At 34.5% G+C, this 18622-nt stretch overlaps 1 protein-coding gene across 10 annotated transcripts in view; it reads right to left on the bottom strand.

Moving 5' to 3' along the window:
* Positions 1–1542: 1542 nt before the first annotated feature.
* The window catches only part of Oxr1 (oxidation resistance 1), a 411354-nt gene continuing 394274 nt past the window's right edge, over positions 1543–18622 (bottom strand). For all 10 annotated transcript variants that reach the window (XM_046464584.2, XM_046464583.2, XM_046464586.1 and 7 more), the window contains 3 exons: positions 9113–9208; positions 8016–8089; positions 1543–3450 (listed from right to left, as the gene is read on the bottom strand). In XM_046464584.2, the coding sequence (XP_046320540.1) occupies positions 3315–3450; positions 8016–8089; positions 9113–9208 (306 nt within the window). In that variant the 3' untranslated portion in view covers positions 1543–3314. The remainder of the gene's footprint in view (positions 3451–8015; positions 8090–9112; positions 9209–18622) is intronic.

The following is an 18622-nucleotide window of genomic DNA, read 5'->3' as shown; positions in this document are numbered from 1 at the left end:
GCTAACCTCAAAAAGCAATTTGAGAAATGGTGTTTCCTCAATATGTTGGAAAACCTACGAATGACACTATTTTTTCTTTAATTATCTAGAAAAATTACCCAGTGGAACTATCTGGGGCTGGGATTTTTGTTAAGAAGGTGAGTTTTTAAAAAATTAGCAGATTTAAATTCTTTAATTAAAAATTTATTTCTTCTTGGATCAGGTGTCATAATTTCTTTTTTTCCACATTTTCTAAATGTTCCCTACATTGCCAAGTTTAATGACACAAGAAATGTTTATACTATCTCTTAAGGTCTGTAGTGATGTCTCCTTTTAATTTCTTCACAAGAACCATTTATTTTGGTTTTTCTTCCTTACTGTCATTTTTGATATGTAAAATTTTATTATTTTCTTGAAGATTTGTAAATTTTTAAAAATTATTCAAAATTTTAATGTACACTATGAGAAATGAACTTTTAAATCAACTGAATTATATGAAAATAAGAGAAAATAAATTTGACATTTGCTTTTAATTTTTAGATTTCTGCTTATATTTTTATTTTGGCTCACCCTCTATTTTCTTTATGTTAAATTTGTTGTTCTTTTAACTTCTTGAGTTTAGAGACTTCTCTTCTGCCTGTCACTTACTATAGTACCAAAATTTATTTCAAGGACCCTCTTCTTTTTGATGTGACCTATAATCTGCCAAGGCATTTCATACATAGATATAAGTCCACATCTACTTGTATGTTGTTCATTTGTATAATGTTTTCTCTCTTAGAATGGAATATTAAATGCCATTTGCAAATTGATTCTCCATGTGAGAGTCCATAACTAATGTAATTTTGTAGCAGATTATTTCTCCTATGTACACTGACCATAATAAGATGAATAATGCACTTGAGTTTCTGTGTTTAAATCCAGAGAACTACGCTTATTCTCATTTTCTCTGACATGAAATCAATATCTAACTCTTGATAATCCTAATTCCCAAATCTCTTTCAAATCCGTGCCTCCTTTATCACCATTATACTATTATTCTTATTCTGACATCATCATTTTTCTCTGAATTTTACAACAAACTCATTATTATTTGCTTCCTATTTCTTCCCTCTATGAATCTATTTTTCACAGAGATTATTCCTAAAGTACAAATTTAAACATGTAACCATGTCATTCATTCCTCTACTCACATTCTTAGTTGTTCCTGTGAGATGTGAAAAAAGATTGAAATTTTTTGGTGTTGTGGACAACATAGCTCTTTATAACATGAGAGGCTTATTTTTGTTATGTTTCTCCACCAAAAAAATGAAAACATATCTCAAAAATATCAAATGACATCTTTTCCATGTGTCAAGTGCCTTCTATCTCCATTTTCTAAAACTGTAGTGCTACATCTAGTTGAATATATCTTTCCAACACTATTAACACCACTACCACCAGCAACATCAATAAAATTATTAGAAGCATCTTTTTAAAAATAAAAGATAAATAAAATATGCTTAATTAAAAGATTTCTCAGATGTGAAAATAACTTGATTATTCAATAAATCCAAACTCAAGTTTGTATTTATATATTTGATTTTATTTGGTATACGCCACTATGAACTTGTACTTGAAATCCATTACAGGATTTATTTTATGAGTAGTCAACTCCACAAAGACAATAATACTGCTGTGGAAGACCAAAAGGGGGAAAAAAACTGATATATTTATTTACAATTCCCTACTTTGTAAACATTTAATCTATATACTGATACTAACTTATAATGATAGAGCTTTATATAGACAAGGAAATGATGCCCTGTGTTTCTATTAATATTTGTCAACAGCATATTATGATAGAACACCAGATTTTCTTTTTGATTAGCATTATGCTTTCTCTATATAATAAACTTTTAAAGAACTAAATATAATTGTTATACAACTAAAACTACTTAAGCCAACATATTTGGCTTATAATTCATTTTTAGAATAATTTAAAGTGCTAGAAGCAATCTGGCAATCAACACTTTCTATATGAACAAAACTACCTTTAAACATTAATTTACAAGATATACAATGTTTATCTGGAATAGCTGAAATTTCAGCACAAAGTCACTGTCACATGAATAACAGCAGGATTTTTTTTTTTTTTTGCATAACATGAAGCTCTGAAATTTGCTGATGAATTATTGCCACAATGGCTTATTATTGGTTTCCTACAAAAGAGGATAAGAACTACTAGTGTATTCTATTCTTTTTTTTTTCTTTTTTGAGGTCACTTGACAGTATGTTTGCATATTCACCAAGTCTACTGAGTTACAATAGTGTCTACTATAATCAATGCCCTTTTATAAGAGCAAATGCTAATGGTAATTAATAACATATGTCACAAAAAATAAAAACTACAAGATTGTTTTTCCTTTTGAACAGAAAAAAAATATGTTTTTGGAGTTGGTATGCAACAAAGCTAAAACAACAGAATTATAAAACAGTATAATAACTGACACAATATGTTGAAGAAATATGCAATTGTTTCATAGTTTTTGCACTTATAATAATGCCCTATTTAAGCTACAAATATGTAAAGAGTATAATTTCTTGCTTAATATAGTAAATCCAATAGAAACATTAAGTTCTCATTCTCCTTTGTCAATGTATAACTCTGGATCTGATAATTCAATTCAATGAGGAAACTATGTGCCCAAACCTGCAGATCATGTGCACTGTGATTCTATTACAATCAGAATTCTCCTCAAATTTCATTTCCTTAAAATGAAATTGAGAATACTCGAAAAATTAATAAAGAGAATATTGTAGTGTGAATCTAAACTAGAACTCAGTGGTCTGTGAAGTATGCATTATATTGGCTTGTGGTTTCTCCTCCATAAAAATAAGATGAGCAGGTCCAAATATCACTTTTTCCAAACTCATAGATACAAAAGTATTTAGACTTCATTTTCTCAATGTCCCAATTTGACTGCTCTAGTAAAAGAAACAATACAGTTAAAAAAAAAAAAAAGATTCAACAAAAGAGCACCATCCTATTTGAAGACTGAGATAACATGACCTGAAAATAAGGTAGTGACTATGATCTAAATGCTGGCAAAATTCTGACGAACTCAGGTTATTATACAACATGGACCCAGGCCATTGTCTAAACTTAGGGAACTCTGGGACAGAAACATGATTTGAAAAATCAACTCTAAACTTATAGCTGTAATAAATGGTGATAGAGACTAATTTTAAAGCATGAGTGACATGTTACATTGTATTGCTTCTTGAACATTCCAAATAATGCTTGTCCATGTCAGGTTTGGGCCATTATCCTGCTAAGACAGACAGCACTGTATTTATTCAAAAGCCCAGATTTCAATGTCTTGGATAAAGAAATCTTCCTTCTTAGAAAGTGTATGATTCCCAAATGTTTTACAAGAATGGCTTCTTCCATGGTAGAGATCTCCATCAAGCCAAAGGGCAAATTCTCCTCTGCAATATACAAAAATAAAAAATTTTAATATTCATGCACTAAATTTTAAAATAATTCAATTCAATATCCAACAATTCTAAAATTATTAGTTTTTCCAAACCCTATCCTATCCTTTATAATACTGACATAGGAAACTTTTTGTTCATGTGCCACTATAACATCACTTATTATTATCTAGATCAATGAAATGAGTCCCCTAAAATTAACTCCTATAGAATTATATTTCAGACAGGTGTCACTTTGTCATTCTTCACTTAGTATTATTAGTTTCTCTTTGTTATATGGTTTCAATATTTTTTACAATACAAAAAGTTATGAAACTCTGTATCATCTAATATAAAAGATAGTGTTAATGTTAAAGGACTGGTGAATAAAGCTTATATTTCTTTGATGTAAGTCAGAAGAATTGCTGTCAAAAGTAGATTATCAGTAAGAGAAATCAGTATTTTTGTCTAACATGCTAAACTCCATGAAATAAATTTTGATTGTTTGGGTAGGAAATAGTTAGCTAAAGGGCTCAGTTTGAAAAGACTTTAAATGGATAAAGATAGGATGCTGAGATTCTTTATTAAGTAAAGGGACCAAGCCAGAAGTCAGATATAATAGGAACTAAAATATAGATAAGATCCAATTTATCTAATTATAGTATATCTCCCAGAAGGAGAAAAAACAGGTTATAAAAAGACTTCTTTCTACCCTATGGAGAACTTTTTTCTACTTAACAGAAGAGGAGAGGGGGACAAAGAGTAATTATTAACATAATAAAATTTACCTCAGATATCAAGCCAGTAGAATTGAGCCAGAGGAGAATAAGAATTTTAAAAATATGGGTAATTATATTTCAGTGAAAAAAGAAAAAAAAAAGTAGTCTGTAGACTTATGGGCTACTATCTATGTGAAATTGGGTTTAAGTTACTTAACTTCTCTGGGATAATGATTATATAAAAATCATTAAAAAAGCAGATTAGATAATTTCTAAAGACCCACTAAGGTCTAAAAGTTTAATAGATATAACTTCTAACCTTTAGGATTGCCAACAGAAGTTATACAGCATCATACATAAAAGTAGATTTCTTAACACTATTTTGGAAGAAAAAAAGATTTATTTATTTATACTCTGTAATCAAAAATATCAGAGAGTTAACACTATGAATCAGATATTCTAGGCATAGAGATATATTTCTGAATAAGCAAAGAAGAGTGGCTACACTGACCATGTAGAATGTAAGCTACCAACTCTTTTCAGAACCAAACAGAAAAGACTCAACAATGTGGCCACTAGGAGATCATCCATTATCATTCAAAAGGATAGCTGACAGTAGAGAAAAAAAAAAAAAAAACTGCAATGGCATAAATAGTAATGACTTAATGAACCTTCTCTACAAATAAAAACAATACTTTGCTATGACACATGTCCCTGAAATCATGCCAGTCTGGAGAAGTCCATAATTTGAAAGCAGTATAAAAATAGATGGTCCCCTAAATGGATGCTCCATGAGAAAACCGTGATTCTTAAGGTCAAATCTGAATTCTTCTTTGATATATATTTGCAACTTTCTATGTGCATATATCATGAGTCACAGAAAATGACTGTAAAAAATGAAGATAAATTAGAAACTATTTGAATCAAAAAATTCACTGTCTTATAGCAATAATCTTCTAGAGTCACTAATAGTATTAATATACTTTAAGTGATATCTGAATCCATATGTCTTCTAAGTAGGGATAGCTAACCATAACCAATCTGTTAGCAGAATATAAAAGCTCATTATTTCCTTGTTAAACTTGTTAAATATAAAAGGATCTTTTATTATTACCATCATTAGTATTAATTTACAGTAGCAGGGGTTGCTCTACATCCCTAGACTTTTAAATTTTTTTTTTTTTTTTTGACAGAGGATCTCCTAAGTTGCACAGGCTGAACTCAAACTTGTGATACCCCTGCATCAGTATTATCAGTCATTTATAGGTATGTGTCATGGCACACAGTATGTGTTTTTTTTTTTCTTTCTTTCTTTTTTTTTCTTTCTTTCTTTTTTTTTTTTTTGGTGTTGTTTGTGATTTTTTACACAAAGATTAGACATTTAGCTGAAATTTCAGTTGACTGGATCTAAGAACTACCTCAAAAGTGACTTCAAAGCCACTCATAGCCACTCATAAGTGGCATTACTTCTGCAATAACCTTTATTATCTATCCCAAAGTAGCATGAATTTTCTGAAGCTTCTAACTAGAAGTTTTTAAGATTTTGTCGATTATTTTCAATAAGATGAAAAACATGATTTGTATAATTATTTAAGGACTACCAGTTCCAAGGCTTTCATCAGCATTTCAAATGTATCTGTGACTTCTAAATATTTAGGTAAATGTTTTCACTTCTAAATATTTAGGTAAATGTATTCAAAAGGTTTATAGATCTATTCTAGGTGAAACACATAGAAAGTGTATTTTTATATTAGCCATGCTTTCAAAGATGATCCATGACTTTCTGAAAATAGAGTGGCTAAGAAAGTGGAAGGAACAAAAAAGTCTTCTAAATCCTTAACTAATGTCATGTAACTTATGTATACGATGATATTACAAGAACCTAGGAAGAACTCTTGCCATGGTACCAGATGGGAAAAGGTGGTTATTGGCAGAAGAAAATGAGTAAAGGTGTCTATCATTTGTTAAGGACCTATTATGTGGTAGATACTATGCTAAAATTATAGAATATCTTTTCCTCACAATCCCTCATAAAGTTGATTTAACCTCTAATTTACAACTGAGGAAAGTTTAGAATGTTAAGGAGTTTGCTCAATGTTTCACATAAAGTATATGCTGAAACTCTATCTGAATCGGATCTGATGCTAAAATCTACATTAAGCCCACATCATCATGATTTCAATTTTTTGAAAATGATACGGTTTGAGACTGTTCCCCAAATATCCATGTACCAGATGCCTATTCCTCAGCATGGTCATGTTGAGAGTAATGAAACATTTAACAGGTGGGACACAGCAGAAGGTGGCCAAGTCCTTGTGGGGGGGTACTACCCTAAGCAGTTTTCATGGACCTCAGTTCCTATGAAAACAAGTTGTTAGAGCAAGCCTGGACCCTGAATACCTCTAGTGACATCACTACTAGATGTGATGCAGCTAAGAGAACACTCACCAAAGGCCAACCGATGAGTTGTTCAAATCTCAAACTTCAGACTCCACATCTTTGAGATAAATAAACCTCTTATAAATACCAGCTTCAGGTATTTTGGAATAGCAAATGGATTAAGATGGGCGATGCCTGCTTTGAATTCTAGAATACTAAGTCCCTGTAGTTTCTGTTTTCTGAACATAAGATGGGAAGGTTGGCTCATTATCAAATGATCTGATGGTTAGTTTGGTCAAATCATGTTTCCTAATCAAGATCTTGTTCCAGCAGACACCTAATGACACCTCATATATTATTTTCAAAGGCACCCATAACAACTTGAAATTGTAATACTTGACTGTGATAACTTCTTGCAGAGCTAAAAGAATCACATGTTGAGATAACCATTTGGGGGAAGGCTGAAATGACACTTTCCCCATACCAAAAATGTGTAATTGGATTGAGTAAACATATGTTGAGTCCAACAAACTAAAAATAACTAAGAAAGCTACAATAACCATGGTTACTTTTTAATCATTGTAATCATGTCTTCTAAAAATCTGTTTATAGAAAGAAGTCGTAAGAAAATTTGTTAAAATCACAAGGATGATATTTTGAAGGCTAATAAGATTCTGTGGCCTGAATGAGTTATTACTACATGTCCTTAATTGTGAGCTACAATCATGTAACACTTTCACAAATCTAGGAATTATTTAGCAAGCCTTATGTCAGAGGCTGAAGGATAAAAAGAAATAACAATGGAAGAAAGTGATGCTTGTTAAGCATGATGTGAGTTTAGGCTATGAGGTAGCAGAGGAGGATAACTCTAAATAATACATAAATGACTGAATGATGTTGGGATATTAGAATAAGAAAACAAAAGTTCCTTACAATGCTTGTTATGTCAAAAAAATCAAAAAGACTGACTCAGACTATTAAAGAATAAGAAAAATGGTGAGAACTTAGGCGAGTCACTAAAATTTTTTTGCAGGAAAAAACATTTCTATTATTGTCTAAAACATGAATCCAAATAATCTCCAGAAAAACATAACAAGAAAACTATTGAGCTTGCTCTATACATTGGGAGAAACATACCAACATGTTTATTTGAATAATTGATAACTTCTAAGTTATTGAGATAGATAGGTGCCTTTTAAATATCAAAGAGTCACTATACTCAAAAAAAAAAAAAAAAGAAAAACAGAAGTTTAAATTCAAAGAGAATCATCTAAACTGCATTTTAAAATAAAGAAACAAGCTAACAAAGTTTCAAATACTATACTTGAGTGCCTTTTTTATAAATATACTTTCTTTGCCATAACATATGTTTGGATTCTAATATTAATATTTTCCAAAGATAACTGTTTTTTAAAAAATTAATCCAAATGCATTTTAAAGCTTTCTTCCAAAATCTTATGGTGAAAAGTTCAAGAGGCTTACCCTCCACCACCAAAAGCTAGTGAATCCATGTCTCCTTTGATAAAAAACATATTATCTCCTGTCCACTTAAAGACCTACATAAACAAGAAAAAAAAAGCTTTGAATATGTAGATAAAAATGATAAATAAACAATTCTCTAAAATTCAAAAAGAGTTAACAAAGTCTGAACTGATAGTAACAGGAACAAAAGCAACACAAAAAGCTTGGCCAAAAAAGGATCTGGTACTTTCAGTTTCAGTGTTTACAACATAATTTCAAATTACATAATTTTACCCTTTTAAAAAACCAATTATGTAGATAGATTCCTTTCCTCAATATTAAATATAATTTCATCCCTTCACCTACTTCTCTCTCTAATATTAACTTATAAGTATACTAATTGATGCGACTAAGATTTTTTCTTTGGGTATAGGTTGCTGTTCATCGTTCTTTTATTAAGCATAGTCATGATGTATATTCCTGATTTTGAGTTTCTATTTCTCTAAAGAGCAGTGAGAACTTAAAAACATTTGAGAAACCTGAAGGGAAAACTAGACATTAATATTCTTAAGTACTTTCTTCTTTTATGGCTGTTTTACCTAAACCTAATAACATCAATTTCTAGTACTTTACCCTTACTATATTTTTCAAAAGTATTCATTATAGTTTTCAATAAAACTTTAACACTCATATTTTCAGTTACATATTATTTAATTAATCACATTACTGTAGTTATCAGGTAACAATAGCATAAAAGGATCTGAAACTAAGCACAACTGAAGCTTAGAACATTTGTAACAACTACAGGCTTTCAGTTAATTACATTAATTGATATATTTTGTGGAAAGAATGGAAAGCACTGATTAATCTGGTGAGGCAAGTACACGAGTTTTTGGAGAACTTCTGTTGTATTATCAAATCCTTCCTCTTTTGTTCATTACAATTCTTAAATACCACCCTTTTTAAAAATCAATTATGTAGATTCCTTTCCTCAATATTAAATATAATTTCATCTCTTAGGGAAGATTTGATATGTTGAACCTGAATGTTAGTGAGTATGATTTTCCCCATTATGTCATCTTTTTATATAAACAGAATATGGGAGAAATTGTCCTTACCTCAAACTCTGGACAGAATGTAAAAACAAAGGTCTCTCCAGTACCATAAAAACCATCACTTACTTTAAATGGCTCAGATGCTAATGCACCAAAAACCTAAGGATAAAAAAAAGACATGTTCAATGATATGACTATTAGTTTGTTTCATTAAGCATTACCCTTTATCATAAATGTTCAACTAAAACATAAAAATAAAACTGGAATCTGGAATAGTTTTTATCTCCTTGTACTTAAGAAAGGAAAAAGGATCAGTTATTATACAATTCACATTCTCATCAAGTACAAAAATGTATTGGCTTTCTTATGAAGAAAAGTCCCCTTCTTGTTTTGAAATCTCATAGTATTTATTTTAAACAAGCAATGTTAAAAAGGAATAATAAATTTCAGGAGGACTTCTAAGAACAACATATGTAATAAGGACAATAAGTTGCTGTGGGATCACAGTACTTAGGAAAGAAAAAATTCTTCAGTATAGGTAAACCTTCTACAACTAAGGAAGTATTAGACAGAAAACTCCATAAAGGCAGGCTTTGATCTGAACAGTTTGGCCCTTTAATCCATGGCCTTGCACAGTATAAGATACACAGTAGATGCCTTAATAAAAGAATACATACATACATATATACTGGGACAAGTAATTTCAGTGCTCTAGGTTTAAGAATGCACAACATAAAATGGAAGTGTAGAAAGTCTGACAGATAAACTCTAGAATTATCGTCTCTCTTGATATTTTATCTTTACTGTCAGTCTTAATTTTTAAGACTCCCTGATTGAAAGGTTATTTTATATGCAGATATAAAAATGTGCAGCTCAATTTAGAATTATTACAAGGCAAAGTACCATATCGTGTTCATTCAAACCAAGACACAGAATATGAAAGGCACTTTAGAAGCTCTCCTTTGCCTTCTCATTACCAGCTCCACCTTCATGAAGGACAACGCTAGCCTGACACCACCACAGATTCATTTTGCTCATTTATGAACTTTCTATAATTGGAATCATGAGAAAGTTACTGTGCGAGTGTGTGTGTGCATTTTACTGGAGATTGAACCCAGGGGTATGCCACCAAATAAGCCACATTCCCAGCACCCTCCCTTGTTTTGAGACAGTGCATCCTAAATTGCCCAGGATAGCCTTGGGCTTGCAATCCTCCTGCCTCAGCAACATAAATCACTGGGATTACATGCATGTACCTCTGTACCTGGCATGAGTTACTCTTTACTAAGTATGTTTTTTAATTTAATATTATGTGTGCAACCAATGCATGTAGTTCATGTATATGGACTAAGATGGGCACAAGCTAACACTAGAAAAGGATAACAGTATTAATCTCATAGGACTTTAATGATTAAACAACATAATGTATGATCACACAAGTATCTGGCACGGAATAAATGTAGGAAAGATTTTAGTAGTACCAGTGTTTTGTTTTAATTAATATTGCATTTCACCTTTTCATTATTTTCCAATGCTGGTAAAAAGCCTGAAGTTACTATATCAGGAATAAACCAATGTTTACCCCAGGGCTTTCCTGAGTTAAAAAACCAATGAACTTAGGAATAAAGCAATGTTTCTCTCTTTTATCTGTGATTTTGTTTTTACTATTACTCTCACAAAATTATCCTAAACTCTTAAAAACTCTACCCTTGCTTCAGGACTTTGTCAATTCATACTCTTTGCATGAACCTCATTCTTAGCTCCTTCCCAAATATGGACAACTCTTATTGTAAACACTTTTCACCTTTCTTGGGTTCTTATTATACTTATATTTTGTTCAGCATTAGTGATATTGGTATAATTAAATGTTCTTTTATACCACATCTCAATCTCTTTGAAAAACAAACTTCCCATTCATATACATCTATGTAATATTTGATATTGCTATGTGTGTTTTAAAGTACCTGATAACTGTGTACAGTGGTACACACCTGTAATCCCACTGACTTGGAAGGCTGAGGCAGGAGAATTGCAAGTTTGAGGCCAGCCTCAGCAACTTAGGGAGGACCTAAGTAACTTAGCAAGATCCTGTCTCAAAATAAAAAACAGAAATGACTTAGGGATATAGTTCAGTAGTAAAGCATCCCTGGGTTCAATCCCCATTACCAACCAACCAACCAACCAACAAAACAAAACAAAAAACCTGATAATTATTGGTTACTCAATAAAATTTTTATCAAAGGACTATATTAAAAGTTACTGTTGGAGAGATCCAAGATGGCAGAATAGAGGAGAGCTGTTCCATGGTAGGAAGCCAAGAAAGCAGACAGGCAGCTTCTCCACAAGGTGGGTGAAGAAAAAAAAAAAAAAAGGTGGGGGGTGGATATTTTATTGGAACCTGGACACTAAAAGCAGACAGCGGGCACAGGAGGTTGGATATAATAAAATAAAGAAAAAAAGCCTCAGCAGCACAGTGGCTGCCACAGCTGGGCTGGAAGCTCCAGCCTTAGAGATCCTATGGTGAGCATACTAGATGGATAAGGGAATTAAAGGAACCTGGATTTTGGGGAGGCCCGAGGTGTGTCTGGGTACAAAGAGTTTAGAGACCAAGGGCATTGTCCAACAAACCTGAAGGCCATGATAGGATATCCAAGTATGGGGAAGGAAGCTCCATGTCTCCAGGTGGTGTGGACAGGGCAAAGGAAGGAACCATTTTGCAGCTGTGATGCAGGGGGCTGGCAACTGAGGAAGCAGATTCCTTTCAAACCCAAGTTTTGCCCAAAATATAGGCCCAGTGAACACATGCTACATGACTTAGAGGGTGCCTAAGTGACCAGAAGAAAATAAAAAGTGGAGAGAGGTTTACATAAGGGACAACTGGTCACAGGAACCCACCCGGCTCTCTACTCTTCTACCTCCAATCCCACTGCTTGCAAGACTGGCTGGGAAAGAGGCATCTGGCTCTGAAGGGCAGGGTCAAGGAAGGGTCAGGAGAAATTATTTGGAAACTGAACCTGAGACCAAGAAATGTGGGGTCTGCAGGTGTCTTAGGGGACTAAGAATTGAATGCTCCCCTACCACACAAGTGGAACTCAGGAAGCCCTGGGGTAAAGTCCTCCAGCGTGGACCAGCAAGTACTGGGCATGGGAGGTGTGCTATTTTAAAATATTCACACCAACTGGCATTCAATGAAGAACCTGGAACTTGACTAAGCCTAAACCTGGACTCTAGGAATTCTGCCTATGGGAGCATCACACTCCAGAAGACCCCACCTAAAACTGCTGAGACAAAAAGGTGAGAATATGTTGAACTCCAATGGAAAATAATTCTTTAACATTTCATCAAGATATTTTTAAAATTATTTTTCACTGTTTAATTGTGACCTTACTGGTACATGGACATCTATACAGTTTACTATGTTTTTTTCTTCTCACCTCTATCAGATATTTTTGAAACCAGTTATTTTTCATGGATTAGTATTTTGTGAACTAAGTTGATTAGTATAATTTAGTTTTATTTTGTATTCTATTTTTATTTAAATTTTTGCTTATGTGTATTTTTTTCTCCTACCTGTTTCCTTTGATTCTCTCCTTTCTTCTGGTATCAGCCAATCCCTATTGTTCTTTCATGTTTTAACATTTTACTTCTATCTTCTCCTCTTCTCCCTCATAATAATAACATCCTATATTATTTCTTGAAAATGCAAACTCTTTTGCAAACTTGCTATTTTTGTTAGAGGCATAACTGATCATATCATTTCTGTTTATTGTGATAATTAACATTGTATACCTCATAGTAAGAACTATTGGGTTTAATAACATAAATTGTTCGCATTGTTTGTTATTTGTCTCCCCCTAAACAGCGAGGTACTAGAAACTGTCAGGGACACTGTAAGTCCACAGGGTAGAAACTCTATTGCCTCAGACCCATACTGTTAGATGGGTAGACACACAAACAACATAAAAAAGCAAGGGAACAAATCGCCGTAAGCAAACCAATATCCTCCAATAACAGAATCTATTGATATCACAGTGGAAGAAATAGCAGAGAAGGAGTTTAGAATTTACATAGTTAAACTGATCTGTAAAGGATGTAAGAGAGCAAATACAGGTAGCAAAAAGATTACTTCAATAAAGAGATAAAGATTTCTAAATAAAAACCAGATAGAAATCCTTGAAATGAAGGAAACAATAAACCAAATTAAAAATTAAATAGAAAGAATCACCACCAGACTAGACCACTTGGAAGACAGAACCTCAGGCAATGAAGACAAAATCCGTAATCTTAAAATACACTTGACCATACAAAGAAGATGTTAAGAAAACATGAACAGAACTACCAAGAATTATGGGATAACATGAAAAGACCAAATTTAAGATTTATCGGGATAGTGATAGATGAAGGCATAGAGATCCAAACCAAAGGAATGCACAATCTTTTCAATGAAATAATATCAGAAATTTCCCAAAGTTAAAGAATAAAATGGAAAATCAAACACAAGAGGCTTACAACAGGACCCCAAATGGGCAAAATTACAACAGACCCACATCAAGGCACATTATAATGAAAATGCCTAGCACACAGAATAAGGATAAAATTGTAAAGTCTGCCAAGAGAAAAATATCAGATTACATATAGTGGGAAACCAATTCAGGTCTCAAATGATTTCTTAACCCAAACCCTCAAAGGTAGGAGGTCCTAGAATAACATATACTAAAATGGTTGCCAAACTAGAATCTTATATCCAACAAAATTAAGCTTCAGATTTGAAGACGAAATAAAGACCTTCCATGATAAACAAAAATTAAAAGAATTTGCAACCAGAAAGCCTGCATTCAGAATATTCTCAACAAAATTATTCCCTGAAGATGAAAAAAAAAGTGAAAACCAGCAAAGGGAGGAACTACACTAAAGGAATAATCAATCAAAGGAGAAACTAATTCAAATTAAAAACTACAAACAAACCAAAATGACCAGGAACACAAATCATATCTCAATAATAGCCTTGAACAATATTAGCCTAAACTCATCAATCAAAAGAATGTAGACTGCAGGATTGGATTAAAAAACAAGAACGAACAATATGTTGTCTCCAAGAGACTCACCTCATAGGCAAAGACATACATAGACTAAAGGCAAAAGGATGGGAGAAAACATTACTCACATGGATCACATAAACAAGCAGGGGTTTCTATCCTTTAAAATAGACTGAGTTAGAGGGAACTGTGACCACGCACAGAGCAGGCCCAGCGGCCTGCTGAGGGGCAGAGCCACCCCCCACCCCCGGCGCCTGCCAGGTGACCACCGACAGAAAAGGCGCAGTGGCCCGCGGTGGGACAGAGCTTCCAATCACTCCTGCAAGGTAGGCGGGCCTGCGACCCACCGGCAGAAGAGGAGCAGCGGCCTGCTGAGAGGCTGAGCCGCCCCCTCCCCCTGCGCCGGCAAAGTAGAGGGAACTGTGACCACGCACAGAGCAGGCCCAGTGGCCTGCTGAGGGGCAGAGCCGCCCCCCACCCCCCGCGCCTGCCAGGTAGGTGGAACTGTGACCACGGACAGAAAAGGCCCAGTGGCCTGTGGCGGGACAGAGCTTCCAATCACTCCTGCAAGGTAGGCGGGCCTGCGACCCACCGGCAGAAGAGGAGCAGCGGCCTGCTGAGAGGCAGAGCCGCCCCCTCCCCCCCGCGCCTGCAAGGTAGACGGAACTGTGACCACCATCAGAACAGGCCAGACCTGCAACCGAGAGACAGAACAGGCCCAGTGGCCGGAGGAAGGGTAGAGCCGCCCCCCCCCCGCGCCTGCAAGGTAGGCGGACCTGCGACCCACTGGCAGTGCAGCCCCAGAGGCCTGCAGAGGGGCAGTGCCGCTGCCTGCGCCTGCAAAGTAGACAGAACTGTGACCACCGACAGAACAAGCCTAGCGGCCCGCAGAGGGACAGAGCCGCCGCCCGCGCCTGCGAGGGAGACTTTGCAACTATACAAGACCAATATAAATATATAGGGGGAAAATTCAATAGCACAACAGTTTCACCAAGTAGAAAGGAATGCGAACAGTATGAAGAGACAAGGAAAGAAAGGACCACAAGCATTGCAGGTCAACTCAACGTTAGAAGAGGTAATAGCTGCAGCAGATGGAATGTCAGATAAAGAATTCAGGATATACATGCTTCAGATGATCTGGAGTCTCAAGGAAGACATCAGACAGCAAAATCAGACAATGAAAGATCACTTCAACAATGAATTACATAAACAAATCCAAGAAGCAAAAGATCAACTATACAGGGAAATAGAGGTTATAAAAAACAAACAAACAGAAATCCTAGAAATGCAGGAAGCAATAAGCCAACTTAAAAACTCAATTGAGAATACTACCAGCAGAGTAGAACACTTAGAAGACAGAACATCAGACAATGAAGATAAAGTATTTCAACTTGAAAAGAACATAGACAGCTCAGCAAGACTGTTAAGAAACCATGAGCAGAACATCCAAGAAATATGGGATAACATCAAGAGACCAAATTTAAGAGTCATTGGGATACAGGAAGGGACAGAGTTTCAAACCAAAGGAATGAGCAATCTATTCAATGAAATCATACGAGAAAACTTCCCAGACTTGAAGAATGAGACAGAACCCCAAATCCTAGAAGCCTACAGGACGCTGAATGTGCAAAATCATAAGAGACCCACACCTAGACACATTATAATGAAGATGCCCAACATACAGAATAAGAAGAGAATTTTAAAAGCTACAAGAGAAAGGAAGCAGATCACATTTAGGGGTAAGCCAATCAGGATAACAGCTGATCTTTCAACACAGACTCTGAAAGCTAGAAGATCCTGGAATAACATATTTCAAACACTGAAAGAAAATGGGTTCCAACCAAGAATTGTGTTTCCAGCGAAATTAAGCTTCAGGATGGAAGATGAAATTAAAACCTTCCACGATAAACAAAAGTTTAAAGAATTTGCAGCTAGATAACCATCTCTTCAAAACATCCTTGGCAAAACATTACAGGAAGAGGAAATGGAAAATAACAATGAAAACCAACAGTGGGAGGTAGGACACTAAAGGGGGGAAAATAATCAAAGAGGAAAACAAACCATGTTTAGTAACATAAATAAACAAATATGGCTGGAAGAACAACCCATATCTCAATAATAACCCTAAATGTTAATGGCTTAAACTCACCAATCAAGAGTCACAGGCTAGTAGAATGGATCACAAAACAAGACCCAACAATATGCTGCCTATAGGAGACGCATTTGATAGGAAAAGACATACATAGGCTGAAGGTGAAAGGTTGGGAAAAATCATATCACTCATATGGACTTCGGAAACAAGCAGGAGTATCCATACTCATATCAAATAAAATAGATTTCAAGCCAAAGTTAATCAAAAGGGATAAAGAGGGACACTACATACTGCTCAAGGGAACCATACACCAACAAGACATAACAATCATAAATATATATGCCCCAAACAATGGTGCAGCTATGTTCATCGAACAAACTCTTCTCAAGTTCAAGAGTCTAATAGACCACCATACAATAATCATGGGAGACTTCAACACACCCCTATCACCACTGGACAGATCTTCCAAACAAAAGTTGAATAAGGAAACTATAGAACTCAATAACACAATTAATAACCTAGACTTAATTGACATATATAGAATATACCACCCAACATCAAGCAGTTACACTTTTTTCTCAGCAGCACATGGATCCTTCTCAAAAATAGATCATACATTATGTCACAGGGAAACTCTTAGACAATATAAAGGAGTAGAGATAATACCATGCATCCTATCTGATCATAATGGAATGGAACTGAAAATCAACGATAAAAGAAGGAAGGGAAAAGAATACATCACTTGGAGAATGAACAATAGGTTACTGAATGATCAATGGGTTATAGAAGACATCAAGGAAGAAATTAAAAAATTCTTAGAGATTAATGAAAACACAGACACAACATATCGGAATCTATGGGACACATTGAAAGCAGTTCTAAGAGGAAAATTCATTGCTTGGAGTTCATTCCTTAAAAAAAGGAAAAACCAACAAATAAATGATCTCATACTTCATCTCAAAATCCTAGAAAAAGAAGAGCAAAACAACAGCAAAAGAAGTAGAAGGCAAGAAATAATTAAAATCAGAGCTGAAATTAATGAAATCGAAACAAAAGAAACAATTGAAAAAATTGACAAAACTAAAAGTTGGTTCTTTGAAAAAATAAACAAAATCGACAGACCCTTAGCCATGCTAGCGAAGAGAAGAAGAGAGAGAACTCAAATTACTAACATACGGGATGAAAGAGGCAATATCACAACAGACACTTCAGAAATACAGAAGATAATCAAAAATTATTTTGAATCCTTATACTCCAATAAATTAGAAGATAGTGAAGGCATAGATAAATTTCTTAAGTCATATGATCTGCCCAGATTGAGTCAGGAGGATATAGACAACCTAAACAGACCAATATCAATTGAGGAAATAGAAGAAACCATCAAAAGACTACCAACTAAGAAAAGCCCAGGACCGGATGGGTATACAGCAGAGTTTTACAAAACCTTTAAAGAGGAACTAATACCAATACTTTTCAAGCTACTTCGGGAAATAGAAAAAGAGGGAGAACTTCCAAGTTCATTCTACGAGGCCAACATCACCCTGATACCTAAACCAGACAAAGACACTTCAAAGAAAGAAAACTACAGACCAATATCTCTAATGAACCTAGATGCAAAAATCCTCAATATAATTCTGGCCACTCGGATACAAAAACTTATCAAAAAAATTGTGCACCATGATCAAGTAGGATTCATCCCTGGGATGCAAGGCTGGTTCAATATACGGAAATCAATAAATGTTATTCACCACATCAATAGACTTAAAAAAAAGAACCATATGATCATCTCGATAGATGTGGAAAAAGCATTCGACAAAGTACAGCATCCCTTTATGTTCAAAACTCTAGAAAAACTAGGGATAACAGGAACATACCTCAATATTGTAAAAGCAATCTATGCTAAGCCTCAGGCTAGCATCATTCTGAATGGAGAAAAATTGAAGTCATTCCCTCTAAAATCTGGAACAAGACAGGGATGCCCTCTCTCACCACTTCTGTTCAACATAGTTCTCGAAACACTGGCCAGAGCAATTAGACAGATGAAAGAAATTAAAGGCATCAAAATAGGAAAAGAAGAACTTAAATTATCACTATTTGCAGATGACATGATTCTATACCTAGTAGACCCAAAAGGGTCTACAAAGAAACTATTAGAGCTAATACATGAATTCAGCAAAGTGGCAGGATATAAAATCAACAAGCATAAATCAAAGGCATTCCTGTATATCAGCGACAAATCCTCTGAAATGGAAATGAGGACAACCACTCCATTCACAATATCTTCAAAAAAAATAAAATACTTGGGAATCAACCTAACAAAAGAGGTGAAAGACTTATACAATGAAAACTACAGAACCCTAAAGAGAGAAATAGAAGAAGATCTTAGAAGATGGAAAAATATACCCTGTTCATGGATAGGCAGAACTAACATCATCAAAATGGCAA

This window comes from Marmota monax, unplaced genomic scaffold (assembly GCF_021218885.2).
Source record: "Marmota monax isolate L192 unplaced genomic scaffold, Marmota_monax_Labrador192_F-V1.1 WCK01_AAM20220418_F8-fsc00003, whole genome shotgun sequence".
Lineage (NCBI taxonomy): Eukaryota > Metazoa > Chordata > Mammalia > Rodentia > Sciuridae > Marmota > Marmota monax.
Note: the sequence above shows the minus strand (reverse complement) of the source record. Positions and strands in the feature narration are given on the sequence as shown.